Source organism: Bombina bombina, chromosome 5, assembly GCF_027579735.1.
Source record: "Bombina bombina isolate aBomBom1 chromosome 5, aBomBom1.pri, whole genome shotgun sequence".
In the NCBI taxonomy this organism is placed as follows: Eukaryota; Metazoa; Chordata; class Amphibia; order Anura; family Bombinatoridae; genus Bombina; species Bombina bombina.
This window is the reverse complement of record NC_069503.1, coordinates 74650953-74670262: the sequence shown is the minus strand read 5'-3', so window position 1 is coordinate 74670262 and position 19310 is coordinate 74650953. Positions and strand designations below refer to the sequence as shown.

The following is a 19310-nucleotide window of genomic DNA, read 5'->3' as shown; positions in this document are numbered from 1 at the left end:
TATTAATTATCTCTGATATTAATTAAAGGGATTTAGAGGTGATGTTTAAATATTTTAGATCAGTTTATTATTGTACCACTGAATGTATATAACTATGTGTTTAACTCCTGCAAAGTCAGCTATAGAGCAGCAATGTACTACTGGGAGATAGCTTAGCATATCTGGTGAGCCAATGACAAGAGGCACATGTGTGTAGCCACCAGTCAGCTCTCAGTAGTACATATGTTTGATAACAGAAGTGAAATGAAAGTGTCTTAAAATGACACATTCTATCGGAATCATGAAAGTGTAATTTCCTATCCCTTTAAGTAATAGAAAATGTCTGTGTATAAAGTCTTGCTGGTAATTAATAATCTGGGTTGGTGTAAGTCGGGGGTTAATTTAAAGGGAAACTGTAAGCAAAAACAAAGTTAATAAAACATTGTTTAAACGTTTATATACACATTTTTTTTAATGCACTATTTTTAAATATCTACCTTTTAGCCGCAATTTAAATTTTATTTTTTAATGGTTTCCAAACCCACTCCATGGGTACCGTTGCAGGCTATCCATTCCGGGCTGACAACCCCAATTGGAATATGGCGGCACTTAGCCACAATGCACATGCGCAAGCTCTATCCCCGTCCTTGAAGATGTCACTCAATGGATGTCTCTGCCGAGAGTAGGAGAGCCACTCAAATGCGCATGCATTTTTTATTACTTTGTGCGTAATTTCGGCACTAGGGAGAGCAATTGCACATGCGCAAATTTAACTAACTAAATGCGCTTGCGCAGGATGACAAAATAGTCACATAATTTATTAATTAAATCTAGATACGATTGGACATTTATTTAGAGAATGTAGAGTCCATATTTGGGGGTTGGATGTTGTGACATTATCGCCAAAAATTAAAACTATATTTTATAATGATATGCAGCATCGTTTTATTCAAAAAGTAGATACATTATGTTCTATTTAGGTATGGTATAAGATATGTGTGATCAGTTTGGGGGGGAGTTTGTAATCCTTTAATATTGTTTTATGTACTGTTAAAAGGACAGTAAAGTCAAAATTAAACTTAAATGGATTGGATAGAAAATAATGTTTCAAACAACTTTCCATTAGTTCTCTTAGTATCCTTTGTTAAAGAGTAATCCTAGGTGAACTCAGGAGCGTGCACGTATCTTCAGACAGCAGAGTTTGCAAGAACATTTATAGCATTGTTTTACATAGTTACAAACACTGCTGCACAGAGTGCTAAATACACGTGCACGCCCCTAAGCTCATATAATATCAGCCTCCTAGGTTTACTCTATAACAAAGGATACCAAAAGAACAAAGCAAATTAGATAATAGAAGTAAATTAAAAAGTTAGGTAAAATTGCTGCTCTATCTGAATTATCAGTGTTTAACTTTCACTGTCAGATTTGGCTTCTGTATTTGATGATGTTTTCCTAATTATTCTGTGATATTGGGTTTTTATTTATACAAAAAACACAAAATACTGGTCTGGATTACAATCACTTTTTATTTGCATGAAAAAACATTGTATATCATTATATAGTAAACAGCAGCATTACATGATATATGCACACAATGGTATAAATATACCTAACACTTGTGCTCTTGATACAAAGGGATTTATCAGACATATAATGTTCCCTTTATATATACAGTATGTGCTATTATCAGTTCTTGTGGCTTCTAACTAACATGAAAACATCTGACAGACATAGGGCCAAATTATCAAGCTCCAAATTGAGCTTTTTGCCCCTGTTTCCGCGCGAGCCTTCAGGCTCACCGGAAACAGCAGTTATGAAGCACCGGTCTAAAGCTCCATAAACTTGTCCAGTAAAATAGAAAAAGAGAGGGGCGCCTCATGTGTAGAATCGAGCCAAATTGGTACTCACATTTAAAATATGAACCCCAATGTGCTAATGGAAGCAGACTGACATAATCTGGTGTGTCAGTACACCCATGTCAGGAAATCCCAGATAGGTGTGTCTGTAATGAAGTGTCAAGACAACAAAGGAAACCACACTTCATTACAGACACACCTAGCGGGGATATCCTGGAGTGGGTGTACTGACACACCAGATTATGTCAGTCTGCTTCCATTAGCACATTGGGGTTCATATTTTAAATGTGAGTACCAACTTGGCTCGAGTGTAGAAGCTTTGGCTTTTTTTGGTTTGGTGATTCTACACATTAGGTGCCCCTCTCTTTTTCTATTTTACAGTTCATCCAGTATCTTCTGTGAAGAGGAGTGCAGTCATCATTCACACTGAGGACATACTTGATTTTTTGCACTATCACAGTGACTGTTAACATAGGACTTTGATATAATTGTATGTTAATAAGTCCAAGTGCCATTTATTGATTGAGCTGTGCATGTTGTTTTTTTAAGTTGTACAGTGTATATATAGTGTATGCGCCCTCTCTTATCTTTGATATTTTCCATAACTTGTCCGCCTGCACGGAGGCTGCGGACATCAATCCACCCAATCCTATACGTTCAGGCTGATTGACATCCCCTGCTACAGGCCGATTGGCAGCGAATCTGCAGAGGGTGGCATTGCACAAGCAGTTCACAAGAACTGCTTGTGCAATGATAAATGCCAACAGCGTATGCTGTCGGCATTTATTGATGTGCGGTGGACATGATACGCAACATTGTATCATGTCCGCTCGCACTTTCATAAATTGGCCCCATAATATCAAGTTACAGAACATGACATGACATACATATTACATACCCAGTATACATGTAGGTTATAGTAGCCATTTAAATTAAACTGATTAAGATCACGTATGTACCCATTACTGATATTGTGTCTCATGAAATAAAATCAGTTTCCCCTCAGTAATTCCTCTGGTATATAACATGTACAATGCTAAGCATCTATTGCTATAAGAAAAGGTTTATCCACATGATGTGCACAATAAATATATCTCCCAGATGTCAATCAGTTGAGACTGATGTTCTTGTTTATATAAAACACTATATTCAAATAAAGACTCCTTTATTCTGTAAAAATATAATTATTTTTTCCTCTATGTAAATCAAACGTACAACTCCTAACACTGACATATTAATAAACAACACTGGGGGTGCTTTGGTGGTGAATGGTTGTGTAAACTGGTCACTATGAGGACAGATTTGTATATTCCTGTGTGGTGTTTGGATTCTATCACCTTTATATGAGAGAAACTGAGGTGCACAAATATAGAGAAACAAAGGTCAGCAGGGGAGCACTTCCAATCTGGAGCTTTTATAACTGGGATTTAGAAAGTATTATTTACAATATCATCCTTTTTGATGCTTCTATTTAGAGAGTTTGTCCTCTTTAGGATAATTGTAAACAGGTTTGTACACTGTGTATATAAAGTTTATTTGTGTGTAAATATTAGCTGTTTTGTGATACCTGATTTCAATAAAAAACCATTTTCCACGTTCTCAACATGTGAAAGGTTTTTTCCCCTTGTGAATCCTTTCATGCTTTTTCAGATTACTGTTATGTGTAAAACGTTTTCCACACTCTGTACATGTGAAAGGCTTTTCTCCTGTGTGACTCCTTTCATGACTTTTCAGACTACTCTTTACTGTAAAACTTTTTCCACACTCGGTACATATGAAGGGCTTTTCCCCTGTGTGACTTCTTTTATGTTTTTTCAGATCACTCTTGTGTTTAAAACTTTTTCCACACTCTGTACACGTGAAAGGCTTTTCCCCTGTGTGATTCATTTCATGAGTTTTCAGAGTATCAATTCGTGTAAAGCATTTTCCACACTCTGTACATGTGAAAGGCTTTTCTCCAGTGTGACTCCTTTCATGAGTTTTCAGATTACCCATTTGTGTAAAACTTTTTCCACACTCTGTACATGTGAAAGGCTTTTCTCCTGTGTGACTCCTTTCATGAGTTTTCAGACTACTCTTTTGTGTAAAACTTGTTCCACACTCTGTACATGTGAATGACTTTTCCCCTGTGTGAATCCTTTCATGCTTTTTCAGATCACTCTTTTGTGTAAAACTTTTTCCACACTCTGTACATGTGAAAGGCTTTTCTCCTGTGTGACTCCTTTCATGAGTTTTCAGATGATCCATTCGTGTAAAACATTTGCTGCACTCTGGTTTCTCACCTGTGTGAATTTTGTGGTGTTCTAGTAGATGAGACTTCCATCTAAAGCTTTTCTCACACTCTGTAGATTTGAAAGGTTTCTCCTTTGTATGAATCATTTGGCTAGACTGTAGACTTTTTCCTTCTTTAATATGTTTTGAAAACTCAGTAAATGTGTGTGGTTTCTCCTCGCGGATAATAATTTCACTGGATAAGTCATAAATGTTGTCCTCTTGTTTGATGACTAAATTACTTTCTGTACATAATGATTTCTGCCCAGTTCCTGCCAATTCACCATTTTCTTTTAATATCTTTTGTGATATCCCCAATGTTTGTGAATACTCATTGGTGTCTAAGATTTTAGGAGTTTGCGGTATCATTTTGATGCTTTCTGTAGTGAAGGATAGATATGAACTATTGACGTGTTTGTCTACATAAAAATAAATGGAATAAAGAAATAAGAATGTTTATTCATTTATAATATAATCCATCTCAATAAAAAACATAATTTATGCTTACCTGATAAATTTATTTATCTTGTAGTGTATCCAGTCCACGGATCATCCATTACTTGTGGGATATATTCCCTTCCCAACAGGAAGTTGCAAGAGGATCACCCACAGCAGAGCTGCTATATAGCTCCTCCCCTCACATGTCATATCCAGTCATTCGACCGAAACAAGACGAGAAAGGAAAAAACCATAGGGTGCAGTGGTGACTGTAGTTTAACTAAAAATTTAGACCTGCCTTAAAAGGACAGGGCGGGCCGTGGACTGGATACACTACAAGAGAAATAAATTTATCAGGTAAGCATAAATTATGTTTTCTCTTGTTAAGTGTATCCAGTCCACGGATCATCCATTACTTGTGGGATACCAATACCAAAGCTTAAGTACACGGATGATGGGAGGGACAAGGCAGGAACTTAAACGGAAGGAACCACTGCCTGTAGAACCTTTCTCCCAAAAACAGCCTCCGAAGAAGCAAGTGTCAAATTTGTAAAATTTTGAAAAAGTGTGAAGCGAAGACCAAGTCGCAGCCTTGCAAATCTGTTCAACAGAGGCCTCATTTTTAAAGGCCCAGGTGGAAGCCACAGCTCTAGTAGAATGAGCTGTAATTCTTTCAGGGGGCTGCTGTCCAGCAGTCTCATAGGCTAAGCGTATTATGCTTCGAAGCCAAAAGGAGAGAGAGGTTGCCGAAGCTTTTTGACCTCTCCTCTGTCCAGAGTAAACGACAAACAGGGCAGATGTTTGACGAAAATCTTTAGTTGCCTGTAAGTAGAACTTCAAGGCACGGACTACGTCCAGATTATGTAAAAGATGTTCCTTCTTTGAAGAAGGATTAGGGCACAATGACGGGACAACAATCTCTTGATTGATATTCCCGTTAGAAACCACCTTAGGTAAAAACCCAGGTTTAGTACGCAGAACTACCTTGTCTGAATGGAAAATCAGATAAGGAGAATCACAATGTAAGGCAGATAACTCCGAGACTCTTCGAGCCGAGGAAATAGCCATCAAAAACAGAACTTTCCAAGATAAAAGTTTAATATCAATGGAATGAAGGGGTTCAAACGGAACTCCTTGAAGAACTTTAAGAACCAAGTTTAAGCTCCACGGAGGAGCAACAGTTTTAAACACAGGCTTAATCCTAGCCAAAGCCTGACAAAAAGCCTGGACGTCTGGAACCTCTGCCAGACGCTTGTGCAAAAGAATAGACAGAGCAGATATCTGTCCTTTTAACAAACTAGCTGATAAGCCTTTTTCCAAACCCTCTTGGAGAAAGGAGAATATCCTAGGAATCCTAACCTTATTCCATGAGTAACTCTTGGATTCGCACCAATAAAGGTATTTACGCCATATCTTATGGTAGATTTTCCTGGTAACAGGCTTTCGTGCCTGTATTAAGGTATCAATAACTGACTCGGAGAAGCCACGCTTTGATAGAATCAAGCGTTCAATCTCCATGCAGTCAGTCTCAGAGAAATTAAATTTGGATGATTGAAAGGACCTTGTATTAGAAGGTCTTACCTCAGAGGTAGAGTCCATGGTGGACAGGATGACATGTCCACTAGGTCTGCATACCAGGTCCTGTGTGGCCACGCAGGCGCTATCAGAATCACCGATGCTCTCTCCTGCTTGATCTTGGCGATCAGTCGAGGGAGCAGAGGAAACGGTGGAAACACATAAGCCAGGTTGAAGAACCAAGGAGCTGCTAGAGCATCTATCAGCGTCTCTCCCGGGTCCCTGGACCTGGATCCGTAACGAGGAAGCTTGGCGTTCTGGCGAGACGCCATGAGATCCAGTTCTGGTTTGCCCCAACGATGGACCAGTTGAGCAAACACCTCCGGATGGAGTTCCCACTCCCCCGGATGAAAAGTCTGACGACTTAGAAAATCCGCCTCCCAGTTCTCCACGCCTGGGATGTGGATCGCTGACAAGTGGCAAGAGTGAGACTCTGCCCAGCGAATTATCTTTGAGACTTCTAACATCGCTAGGGAACTCCTGGTTCCCCCTTGATGGTTGATGTAAGCCACAGTCGTGATATTGTCCGACTGAAATCTGATGAACCTCAGTGTTGCTAACTGAGGCCAAGCTAGAAGAGCATTGAATATTGCTCTTAACTCCAGAATATTTATTGGGAGGAGTTTCTCCTCCTGAGTCCACGATCCCTGAGCCTTCAGGGAATTCCAGACTGCGCCCCATCCTAGAAGGCTGGCATCTGTTGTTACAATCGTCCAATCTGGCCTGCGAAAGGTCATACCCTTGGACAGATGGACCCGAGATAGCCACCAGAGAAGAGACTCTCTGGTCTCTTGATCCAGATTTAGTAGAGGGGACAAATCTGAGTAATCCCCATTCCACTGACCTAGCATGCACAATTGCAGCGGTCTGAGATGCAGGCGCGCAAATGGCACTATGTCCATTGCCGCTACCATTAAGCCGATTACTTCCATGCACTGAGCCACTGACGGGCGTGGAATGGAATGAAGAACACGGCAAGCATTTAAAAGTTTTGATAACCTGGCCTCCGTCAGGTAAATTTTCATTTCTACAGAATCTATCAGAGTCCCTAGGAAGGAGACTCTTGTGAGTGGTGATAGAGAACTCTTTTCCACGTTCACCTTCCACCCATGCGACCTCAGAAATGCCAGAACTATCTCTGTATGAGACTTGGCAATTTGAAAGCTTGACGCCTGTATCAGGATGTCGTCTAGATGCGGAGCCACTGCTATGCCTCGCGGTCTTAGAACTGCCAGAAGTGAGCCCAGAACCTTTGTAAAGATTCTCGGGGCCGTAGCCAACCCGAAGGGGAGAGCTACAAATTGGTAATGCCTGTCTAGAAAGGCAAATCTTAGGAACCGATGATGATCTTTGTGAATCGGTATATGAAGGTAGGCATCCTTTAAGTCCACTGTGGTCATGTACTGACCCTCTTGGATCATGGGTAGGATGGTCCGAATAGTTTCCATTTTGAATGATGGAACTCTTAGGAATTTGTTTAAGATCTTTAGGTCCAAAATTGGTCTGAAGGTACCCTCTTTCTTGGGAACCACGAACAGATTTGAATAATATCCCTGTCCTTGTTCCGTCCACGGAACTGGGTGGATCACCCCCATTACTAGGAGGTCCTGTACACAGCGTAGGAATGCCTCTTTCTTTATCTGGTTTTCTGATAACCTTGAAAGATGAAATCTCCCTTGAGGAGGGGAAGCCTTGAAGTCCAGAAGATATCCCTGAGATATGATCTCCAACGCCCAGGGATCCTGGACATCTCTTGCCCACGCCTGGGCGAAGAGAGAAAGTCTGCCCCCCACTAGATCCGTTTCCGGATAGGGGGCCATTCCTTCATGCTGTCTTGGGGGCAGTAGCAGGTTTTCTGGCCTGCTTGCCCTTGTTCCAGGACTGGTTAGGTTTCCAGGCCTGTCTGAAATGAGCAACAGTTCCTCCCTGTTTTGGAGCGGAGGAAGTTGATGCTGCTCCTGCCTTGAAATTTCGAAAGGCACGAAAATTAGACTGTTTGGCCTTTGGTTTGGCCCTGTCCTGAGGAAGGGTATGCCCCTTACCTCCAGTAATGTCAGCAATAATTTCCTTCAAGCCGGGCCCGAATAAGGTCTGCCCCTTGAAAGGGATATTAAGTAATTTAGATTTAGAAGTCACGTCAGCTGACCAGGATTTAAGCCATAGCGCCCTCCGCGCCTGGATGGCGAATCCGGAGTTCTTAGCCGTTAGTTTAGTCAAATGTACAATGGCATCAGAAACAAATGAGTTAGCTAGCTTAAGTGATTTAAGCTTGTCCATAATTTCATCCAATGGAGCTGTGTGAATGGCCTCTTCCAGAGACTCAAACCAGAATGCCGCAGCAGCAGTGACAGGCGCAATGCATGCAAGGGGCTGCAGGATAAAACCTTGTTGAACAAACATTTTCTTAAGGTAACCTTCTAATTTTTTATCCATTGGATCCGAAAAAGCAAAACTATCCTCAACCGGGATAGTGGTACGCTTTGCTAAAGTAGAAACTGCTCCCTCCACCTTAGGGACCGTCTGCCATAAGTCCCGTGTAGTGGCGTCTATTGGAAACATTTTTCTAAATAAAGGAGGCGGGGAAAAGGGCACACCGGGTCTATCCCACTCCTTGCTAATAATTTCTGTAAGCCTTTTAGGTATAGGGAAAACATCAGTACACACCGGTACCGCATAGTATCTATCCAGCCTACACAATTTCTCTGGAATTGCAACTGTGTTACAGTCGTTCAGAGCAGCTAAAACCTCCCCAAGCAATACACGGAGGTTCTCAAGCTTAAATTTAAAATTAGAGATCTCTGAATCAGGTTTCCCCGGATCAGATCCGTCACCCACAGAATGAAGCTCTCCGTCCTCATGTTCTGCAAACTGTGACGCAGTATCAGACATGGCTCTTACAGCACCAGCGCGCTCTGCATCTCTCCTAATCCCAGAGCTATCGCGCTTGCCTCTCAATTCTGGCAATCTAGATAATACTTCTGACAGGGTATTATTCATGATTGTAGCCATGTCCTGTAAAGTAATTGCTATGGGCGTCTCTGATGTACTTGGCGCCATAATAGCATGCGCCCCCTGAGCGGGAGGCGAAGGTACTGACACGTGAGGAGAGTTAGTCGGCATAACTTGACTGACCTTTATTATTTAAAGTGAAATCAATACATTTAGTACACATATTCCTATGGGGCTCCACACTGGCTTTCAAACATAATGAACAAGTAGATTCATCTATGTCAGACATGTTTAAACAGACTAGCAATAAGACTGGCAAGCTTGAAAAACACTTCACAAAAAGTTTACAAGCAATATAAAAAACGCTACTGCGCCTTTAAGAAGCACAAAACCTGACTCAAGTTGAAATAACAATGAAAAGCAGTTATACCAACCAAATTTTCACAGTAAATGTAGTAAGTCAGCAGAGCATTGCACCCACTTGCAAATGGATGATTAACCCCTTAATACCCAAAACGGATAAACAATAGAGAAAAACGTTTTTTAAAACAGTCAAACACACTCTGCTGTGACTGATTACCTCCCTCAATATGACTTTTGAAGCCTTTTGAGCCCTCTAGAGAAGTCCTGGATCATGCAGGAAGAAGCAGGAAGTCTGAGTCTGAATTTTTACTGCGCAAAAAAGCGCTAAAATAGGCCCCTCCCACTCATATTACAACAGTGGGAAGCCTTAGTTAACTGTTTCTATGCAGAAATTAAGCCAGCCATGTGGAAAAATTATGCCCCAATAAGTTTTATCACCAAATGTACGTTAAAAAACGATTAAACATGCCAGCAAACGTTTTAAAACACATTTTTTGAAGAGTATATATCTCTATTAATAAGCCTGATGCCAGTCGCTTTCACTGCATTTAAGGCTTTACTTACATCTCTATTAATAAGCCTGATACCAGTCGCTTTCACTGCATTTAAGGCTTTACTTACATTACTTCGGTATCAGCAGCATTTTCTTAGTCAATTCCATTCCTTAGAAAAATATTTTACTGCACATACCTTAGTTGCAGGAAAACCTGCACGCCATTCCCTCTCTGAAGTTACCTCACTCCTCAGAATGTGTGAGAACAGCAAGTGGATCTTAGTTACTTCTGCTAAGATCATAGAAAACGCAGGCAGATTCTTCTTCCAAATGCTGCCTGAGAAAAAACAGCACACTCCGGTGCCATTTAAAAATAACAAACTTTTGATTGAAGAAATAAACTAAATATAAAACACCACAGTCCTCTCACGACCTCCATCTATGTTGAGGGTTGCAAGAGAATGACTGGATATGACATGTGAGGGGAGGAGCTATATAGCAGCTCTGCTGTGGGTGATCCTCTTGCAACTTCCTGTTGGGAAGGGAATATACCCCACAAGTAATGGATGATCCGTGGACTGGATACACTTAACAAGAGAAAAACATTTTTATACTCAAAAATGTCTTCCGTTTTGCATTTTTAAATTTATTTACCTGTATATCACAAATTAAAAAAGGATGACATAGAATGTAAACATTACTACATCATAGTAACCTAAATTACTGAGTTGTGGGTGTTCCACACATGGGAACAAGGTAGGATTAAGTGCAGTTATGGATGTTCCATGAACGAGGTCAGGGCAGGGGAAGATGGAGTTGCAGGTGTTCTGAGAAATGAACCAGGTCAGGGGGGTGAGGTTAGGCAGTTGTTGGACATGATCTGTCTAAAAGGACAGAGGGGGGAGTATTATTTATTACCCTCCTCCTCAGCCCAATGGGGGTTGCTCCTTCTTTATAACAGTCAGTCACACAAATATAATAGTTTATATTTGTTTAATGAGTGATCTATTTTCCCAGTAATTAAAGTCAGCATAATATCTATTTTACTCACCTAACACATATGAGTTCATGCTCATAACAGGCTCCAATGTCTGTGCTCAGGAAGAAGGTTCCCTTATTCACTCCAGTTACATCAATACCTGATATCTCTCAGTGCTCTGGCTGTGTCTGTAAAAAGTATATTAAATGGTTTAAAGGGATAATAATAAATAATGGTTCTAATTAACTGTACGTATGGTATAATTAAAGGCACACAACAATTCATGTGATACAGATCAGCTGATTAGGTTATTACATATGTGCTATAGATTCACCACAAGCATTTAGTACAGTTAGTTCTGTGAGTGTTATAATTATCCTTAAATATTAATCTTCCCAGATCTATACAACATAATGGTAGAAAATCTATTTAAGTGGGCCATATCATAACTTTACAAATATATTTTCTATAATTTATATGAAACAATATTTTCTCCTGAAAGAAATGTTAAAAATCAGTTGTTTAAATATAAGTTAAATTGGATACTGCAGTATTTGTATTGTACTTCCTACTAATTCTCACTGTCAGACATTTTGTCATATGCTCCACCCCCAGTCCTTTAACTTCTCTTGGTCAATACGGAGTTGTGTTAACTCACATTGCAAGGGGGTGTGAGAGAGATAGCCACTAAAATGTTCATATCAATTGTTATCTTGGATAGAGTTGAGAAAATAAAGAATTTTTGTGTTTACATAAAGTGATAATATAATGATATATGTTCTTTTGGCAAATTCAGTCAATTTAAAAGGACTATAAAATCTAGATTTACAAAATTAACAGATGCATAATAAAAATACAATGCAATAAAACTTACTATGAATTTAAAAGAGCAGTAGTTTGTTTTCTGATAAATGTAGTTCTGCACCTGTACCATGTGACAGCTATCAGCCAATAACAGACTCATATTTTTATATAATGTGAACTCCTGCATATGCTAAGTAGGAGCCGGAGCCTCAGGTCATTTAAAAGGCTGTGTACAATTTAATAATGAAAATAAATTACAAACAGCTATTTCACATAAAAATAAAGCTAAAGGTGAAATTTCCCATACACTTTATACACCGGTAAAACAAGTCATGTGAAACACATTAAAGGGACAGCAAAGTCAAAATTTAACTTTTATGATTCAAATTTAAACAAATTTCCAATTTCCTTCTATTATCAAATCTGCTTTATTCCCTTGGGGACCTTTGTGACAAAGCTTCTAATGCACTATGGTGCGCTAGCTGCTGATTAGTGGCACATACAAGCCTCTTGCCATTGGCTCACCTTGTGCTCAGCTAGCTCCCAGTAGTGCATTGCTGCTGCTTCAGTAAAGGATATCTACAGAATAAAGCAAATATAATAGAAGTCATTTGGAAAGTTGTTGAAAAACATAATTTATGTAAGAACGTACCTGATAAATTCATTTCTTTTCATATATAGAGTCCATGAGCTAGTGACGTATGGGATATACAATCCTACCAGGAGGGGTAAAGTTTCCCAAACCTCAAAATGCCTATAAATACACCCCTCACCACACCCACAATTCAGTTTAATGAATAGCCAAGCAGTGGGGTGATAAAGAAAGGAGTAGAAAGCATCAACAAAAGAAATTTGGAAATAATTGTGCTTTATACAAAAAATCATAACCACCATAAAAAGGGTGGGCCTCATGGACTCTTGCCAATATGAAAGAAATGAATTTATCAGGTAAATTCTTACATAAATTATGTTTTCTTTCATGTAATTGGCAAGAGTCCATGAGCTAGTGACGTATGGGATAGCAATACCCAAGATGTGGATCTCCACGCAAGAGTCACTAGAGAGGGAGGGAATAAAATAAAAACAGCCATTTCCGCTGAAAAAATTAATCCACAACCCAAAAAAATAAGTTTATTTTCATAATTGAAAGAAAAAAACTTAAATCAAAAGCAGAAGAATCAAACTGAAACAGCTGCCTGAAGAACTTTTCTACCAAAAACTGCTTCCGAAGAAGCAAATACATCAAAACGGTAGAATTTAGTAAATGTATGCAAAGAGGAACAAGTTGCTGCTTTGCAAATTTGATCAACTGAAGCTTCATTCTTAAAAACCCACAAAGTGGAGTCTGATCTAGTAGAATGAGCTGTAATTCTCTGAGGCGGGGCCTGACCCGACTCCAAATAAGCTTGATGAATCAAAAGTTTCAACCAAGAAGCCAAGGAAATAGCAGAAGCCTTCTGACCTTTCCTAGGACCAGAAAATAAAACAAATAGACTGGAAGTCTTCCTGAAATCTTTAGTAGCTTCCACATAATATTCCAAAGCTCTTACCACATCCAAAGAATGTAAGGATCTTTCCAAAGAATTCTTAGGATTAGGACACAAGGAAAGGACAACAATTTCTCTATTAATGTTGTTAGAATTCACAACCTTAGGTAAAAATTGAAAAGAAGTCCGCAAAACTGCCTTATCCTGATGAAAAAAATCAGAAAAGGAGACTCACAAGAAAGGGCAGATAGCTCAGAAACTCTTCTAGCAGAAGAGATGGCCAAAAGGAACAACACTTTCCAAGAAAGTAGTTTAACGTCCAAAGAATGCATAGTTTCAAATGGAGGAGCCTGTAAAGCCTTCAGAACCAAATTAAGAATCCAAGGAGGAGAAATTGATTTAATGACAGGCTTAATACGAACTAAAGCCTGTACAAAACAGTGTATATCAGGAAGTATAGCAATCTTTCTGTGAAATAAAATAGAAAGAGAGGAGATGTGTCCTTTCAAGGAACTTGCAGACAAACCCTTATCCAAACCATCATGAAGAAACTGTAAAATTCTAGGAATTCTAAAAGAATGCCAGGAGAATTTATGAGAAGAACACCATGAAATGCAAGTCTTCCAAACTCTATAAGAAATCTTTCTAGAGACAGATTTATGAGCTTGTAACATAGTATTAATCACTGAGTCAGAGAAACCTCTATGACTTAGTACTAAGCGTTCAATTTCCATACCTTCAAATTTAATGATTTGAGATCCTGATGGAAAAACGGACCTTGAGATAGTAGGTCTGGCCGTAACGGAAGTGGCCAAGGCGGGCAACTGGACATCCGAACCAGATCCACATACCAAAACCTGTGTGGCCATGCTGGAGCCACCAGCAACACAAATGATTGTTCCGTGATGATTTTGGAGATCACTCTTGGAAGGAGAACTAGAGGCGGGAAGATCTAAGCAGGATGATAACACCAAGGAAGTGTCAGCGCATCCACTGCTTCAGCCTGAACATCCCTGGACCTGGACAGGTATCTGGGAAGTTTCTTGTTTAGATGAGAGGCCATTAGATCTATCTCTGGAAGACCCCACATCTGAACAATCTGAGAAAATACATCTGGATGGAGAGACCACTCCCCTGGATGTAAAGTCTGGCGGCTGAGATAATCCGCCCCCCAATTGTCTACACCTGGGATATGCACCGCAGAGATTAGACAGGATCTGGATTCCGCCCAAGCAAGTATCCGAGATACTTCTTTCATAGCTTGTGGACTGTGAGTCCCACCCTGATGATTGACATATGCCACTGTTGTGATATTGTCTGTCTGAAAACAAATGAACGGTTCTCTCTTTAACAGAGGCCAAAACTGAAGAGCTCTGAGAATTGCACGGAGTTCTAAAATATCGATTGGTAATCTCGCCTCTTGAGATTTCCAAACCCCTTGTGCTGTCAGAGATCCCCAAACAGCTCCCCAACCTGAAAGACTCACATCTGTTGTGATCACAGTCCAGGTTGGCCGAACAAAAGAAGCCCCTTGAACTAAACGATGGTGATCTATCCACCACGTCAGAGAGTGTCGTACATTGGTATTTAAGGCTATTAATTGTGATATTTTTGTATAATCCCTGCATCATTGGTTCAGCATACAAAGCTGTAGAGGTCTCATGTGAAAACGAGCAAAGGGGATTGCATCCGATGCTGCAGTCATGAGACCTAAAACTTCCATGCACATAGCCACTGAAGGGAATGACTGAGACTGAAGGTGCCGGCAGGCTGCAACCAATTTTAAACGTCTCTTGTCTGTTAGAGACAGAGTCATGGACACTGAATCTATCTGGAAACCTAAAAAGGTGACCCTTGTCTGAGGAATCAAGAAACTTTTTGGTAAATTGATCCTCCAACCATGTTTCCAAAGAAACAACACTAGTTGATTCGTGTGAGATTCTGCAGTACGTAAAGACTAAGCTAGTACCAAGATATCGTCCAAATAAGGAAACACCGCAATACCCTGTTCTCTGATTACAGAGAGTAGGGCACCAAGAACCTTTGAAAAGATTCTTGGAGCTGTTGCTAGGCCAAATGGAAGAGCAACAAATTGGTAATGCTTGTTTAGAAAAGAGAATCTCAGAAACTGATAATGTTCTGGATGAATCGGAATATAAAGTTATGCATCCTGCAAGTCTATTGTGGACATATAATGTCCTTGCTGAACAAAAGGCAGAATAGTCCTTATAGTCACCATCTTGAAAGTTGGTACTCTTACATAATGATTCAAAATTTTCAGATCCAGAACTGGTCTGAATAAATTTTCCTTTTTTAGGACAATGAATAGATTTGAATAAAACCCCAAACCTTGTTCCTGAAAAGGAACTGGCATGATTACCCCTGAAGACTCCAGGTCTGAAACACACTTCAGGAAAGCCTGAGTTTTTACTGGATTTGATGGAATACATGAGAGAAAAAAATCTTCTCACAGGAGGTCTTACTCTGAATCCTATGCGATACCCTTGAGAGACAATGCTCTGAATCCATTGATTTTGGACAGATTTTATCCAAATATCCTTGAAAAACCTTAATCTGCCCCCTACCAGTTGAGCTGGAATGAGGGCCGCACCTTCATGCGGATTTAGGGGCTGACTTTGGTTTCCTAAATGGCTTGGATTTATTCCAATTGGAGGAAGGCTTCCAATTGGAAGCAGATTCCTTGGGGGGAGGATTGAGTTTTTGTTCCTTATTCTGACGAAAGGAACGAAAACGGTTAGAAGCCTTAGATTTACCCTTAGGTTTTTTATCCTGAGGTAGAAAAACTCCCTTTCCCCCAGTGACAGTTGAAATAATAGAATCCAAATGAGAACCAAATAAATTATTACCTTGGAAAGAAAGAGATAGTAATCTAGATTTAGATATCATATCAGCATTCCAAGATTTAAGCCACAAAGCTCTTCTAGCTAATATAGCTAAAGACATGGAACTAACATCAATTTTGATAATATAAAAAATGGCATCACAAATAAAATGATTAGCATATTGCAGTAAGCGAATAATGCTAGATAAGTCAGAATCCAATTCCTGTTGCACTAAATTCTCCAACCAGAAAGTTGATGCAGCCGCAACATCAGCCAAAGAAATTGCAGGTCTGAGAAGATGACCTGAATATAAATAGGCCTTCCTTAGATAAGATTCAAGCTTCCTATCTAAAGGATCCTTAAAGGAAGTACTATCTTCCATAGGAATAGTGGTACGTTTAGCAAGAGTAGAAATAGCCCCATCAACTTTGGGGATTTTTTCCCAAAACTCTATAGATTTTGCTGGTAAAGGATACAATTTTTTAAACCTTGAAGAAGGAATAAAATAAGTACCTGGCTTATTCCATTCCTTAGAAATCATATCAGAAATAGCCTCAAGAATAGGAAAAACCCCTGGAGAAACCACAGGAGGTTTAAAAACAGCATTTAAACGTTTATTATACTGAACGTCAAGAGGACTGGTTACCTCAATATCCAAAGTAATTAACACTTCTTTTAATAAAGAAAGCATATACTCTATTTTAAATAAATAAGTAAATTTGTCAGTGTCAATGTCTGAGGAAGGATCTTCTGTATCAGATAGATCCTCATCAGAAGAGGATAAATTATTATGTTGTTGGTCATTTGAAATTTCATCAACTAAATGAGAAGTTTTAAAAGACCTTTTACGTTTATTAGAAGGTGGAAATGCAGACAAAGCCTTCAGGATAGAATCATAAACAAATTCTTTAAAATTTACAGGTATATCATGCACATTAGAAGTTGAAGGAACTGCAACTGGCAATGTACTATTACTGATGGATACACTATCTGCATGTAAAAGTTTATCATGACAACTATTACAAATGACATTTGGCGAAATAATTTCTACAATTTTACAACAAATGCACTTAGCTTTGGTAGAACCGATGTCAGGCAGCAATGTTCCAGCAGAAACTTCTGAGGCAGGATCAGATTGAGACATCATACAAAATGTAAGAGAAAAAACAACATATAAAGCAAAATTATCTATTTCCTTATATGACAGTTTCAGGAATGGGAAAAAATGCAAATAGCATAGCCCTCTGATAGAGAAAAAGGCAAGAGGCAAACATCAATGGGGTATTGAAATAATGAAAAAGTTTGGCGCCAAGTATGACGCTCAACGTAACAAACTTTTTTGGCACCAAAAATAACCGGAAATGACACACTCACGTCACTAATGACGCAACCGCGTGAAAGGTCTTGGCGTCAAGTATGACGCCGGAAATGACGAAGTTGCATCATAGACGTATCTTTTCGCACCAAAAATATTCTCGCGCCAAGAATGATGCAATAAAGTTTAGCATTTGACGCACCCGCGGGCCTAATACCGCCCGCAATTTGCAAGAAATAATCAATTGAAAAAAAACATAATTTATGTAAGAACTTACCTGATAAATTCATTTCTTTCATATTAGCAAGAGTCCATGAGCTAGTGACGTATGGGATATACATTCCTACCAGGAGGGGCAAAGTTTCCCAAACCTCAAAATGCCTATAAATACACCCCTCACCACACCCACAAATCAGTTTAACGAATAGCCAAGAAGTGGGGTGATAAGAAAAAAGTGCGAAAGCATATAAAATAAGGAATTGGAATAATTGTGCTTTATACAAAAAAATCATAACCACCACAAAAAAGAGTGGGCCTCATGGACTCTTGCTAATATGAAAGAAATGAATTTATCAGGTAAGTTCTTACATAAATTATGTTTTCTTTCATGTAATTAGCAAGAGTCCATGAGCTAGTGACGTATGGGATAATGACTACCCAAGATGTGGATCTTTCCACGCAAGAGTCACTAGAGAGGGAGGGATAAAATAAAGACAACCAATTCCTGCTGAAAATAATCCACACCCAAAATAAAGTTTAATGAAAATATAAGCAGAAGATTCAAACTGAAACCGCTGCCTGAAGTACTTTTCTACCAAAAACTGCTTCAGAAGAAGAAAACACATCAAAATGGTAGAATTTAGTAAAAGTATGCAAAGAGGACCAAGTTGCTGCTTTGCAAATCTGATCAACCGAAGCTTCATTCCTAAACGCCCAGGAAGTAGAAACTGACCTAGTAGAATGAGCTGTAATCCGTTGAGGCGGAATTTTACCCGACTCGACATAGGCATGATGAATTAAAGATTTCAACCAAGATGCCAAAGAAATGGCAGAAGCTTTCTGGCCTTTTCTAGAACCGGAAAAGATAACAAATAGACTAGAAGTCTTTCGGAAAGACTTAGTAGCTTCAACATAATATTTCAAAGCTCTAACAACATCCAAAGAATGCAACGATTTCTCCTTAGAATTCTTAGGATTAGGACATAATGAAGGAACCACAATTTCTCTACTAATGTTGTTGGAATTCACAACCTTAGGTAAAAATTGAAAAGAAGTTCGCAACACCGCCTTATCCTGATGAAAAATCAGAAAAGGAGACTCACAAGAAAGAGCAGATAATTCAGAGACTCTTCTGGCAGAAGAGATCGCCAAAAGGAACAAAACTTTCCAAGAAAGAAATTTAATGTCCAATGAATGCATGGGTTCAAAAGGAGGAGCATGAAGAGCCCCCAGAACCAAATTCAAACTCCAAGGAGGAGAAATTGACTTAATGACAGGTTTTATACGAACCAAAGCTTGTACAAAACAATGAATATCAGGAAGATTAGCAATCTTTCTGTGAAAAAGAACAGAAAGAGCAGAGATTTGTCCTTTCAAAGAACTTGCGGACAAACCTTTATCTAAACCATCCTGAAGAAACTGTAAAATTCTCGGTATTCTAAAAGAATGCCAAGAAAAATGATGAGAAAGACACCAAGAAATATAAGTCTTCCAGACTCTATAATATATCTCTCTAGATACAGATTTACGAGCCTGTAACATAGTATTAATCACAGAGTCAGAGAAACCTCTTTGACCAAGAATCAAGCGTTCAATCTCCATACCTTTAAATTTAAGGATTTGAGATCCTGATGGAAAAAAGGACCTTGCGACAGAAGGTCTTGTCTTAACGGAAGAGTCCACGGTTGGCAAGAGGCCATCCGGACAAGATCCGCATACCAAAACCTGTGAGGCCA

General features: G+C 39.3%; 1 protein-coding gene across 1 annotated transcript; it reads right to left on the bottom strand.

Annotated features, from left to right (window-relative positions):
- Positions 1-2632: 2632 nt before the first annotated feature.
- On the bottom strand, positions 2633-4517 carry LOC128659213 (gastrula zinc finger protein XlCGF8.2DB-like). Its single transcript, XM_053712892.1, has one exon. The coding sequence runs from the start codon at positions 4476-4478 to the stop codon at positions 3438-3440; it is 1041 nt and encodes a 346-aa protein (XP_053568867.1). The 5' UTR covers positions 4479-4517; the 3' UTR covers positions 2633-3437.
- Between the last annotated feature and the right edge of the window lie 14793 nt (positions 4518-19310).

What these genes read in the sequence shown, in the direction of transcription:
- LOC128659213 (XM_053712892.1), bottom strand. Translation starts at nt 4,478, where the DNA reads ATGATACCGCAAACTCCTAAAATCTTAGACACCAATGAGTATTCACAA.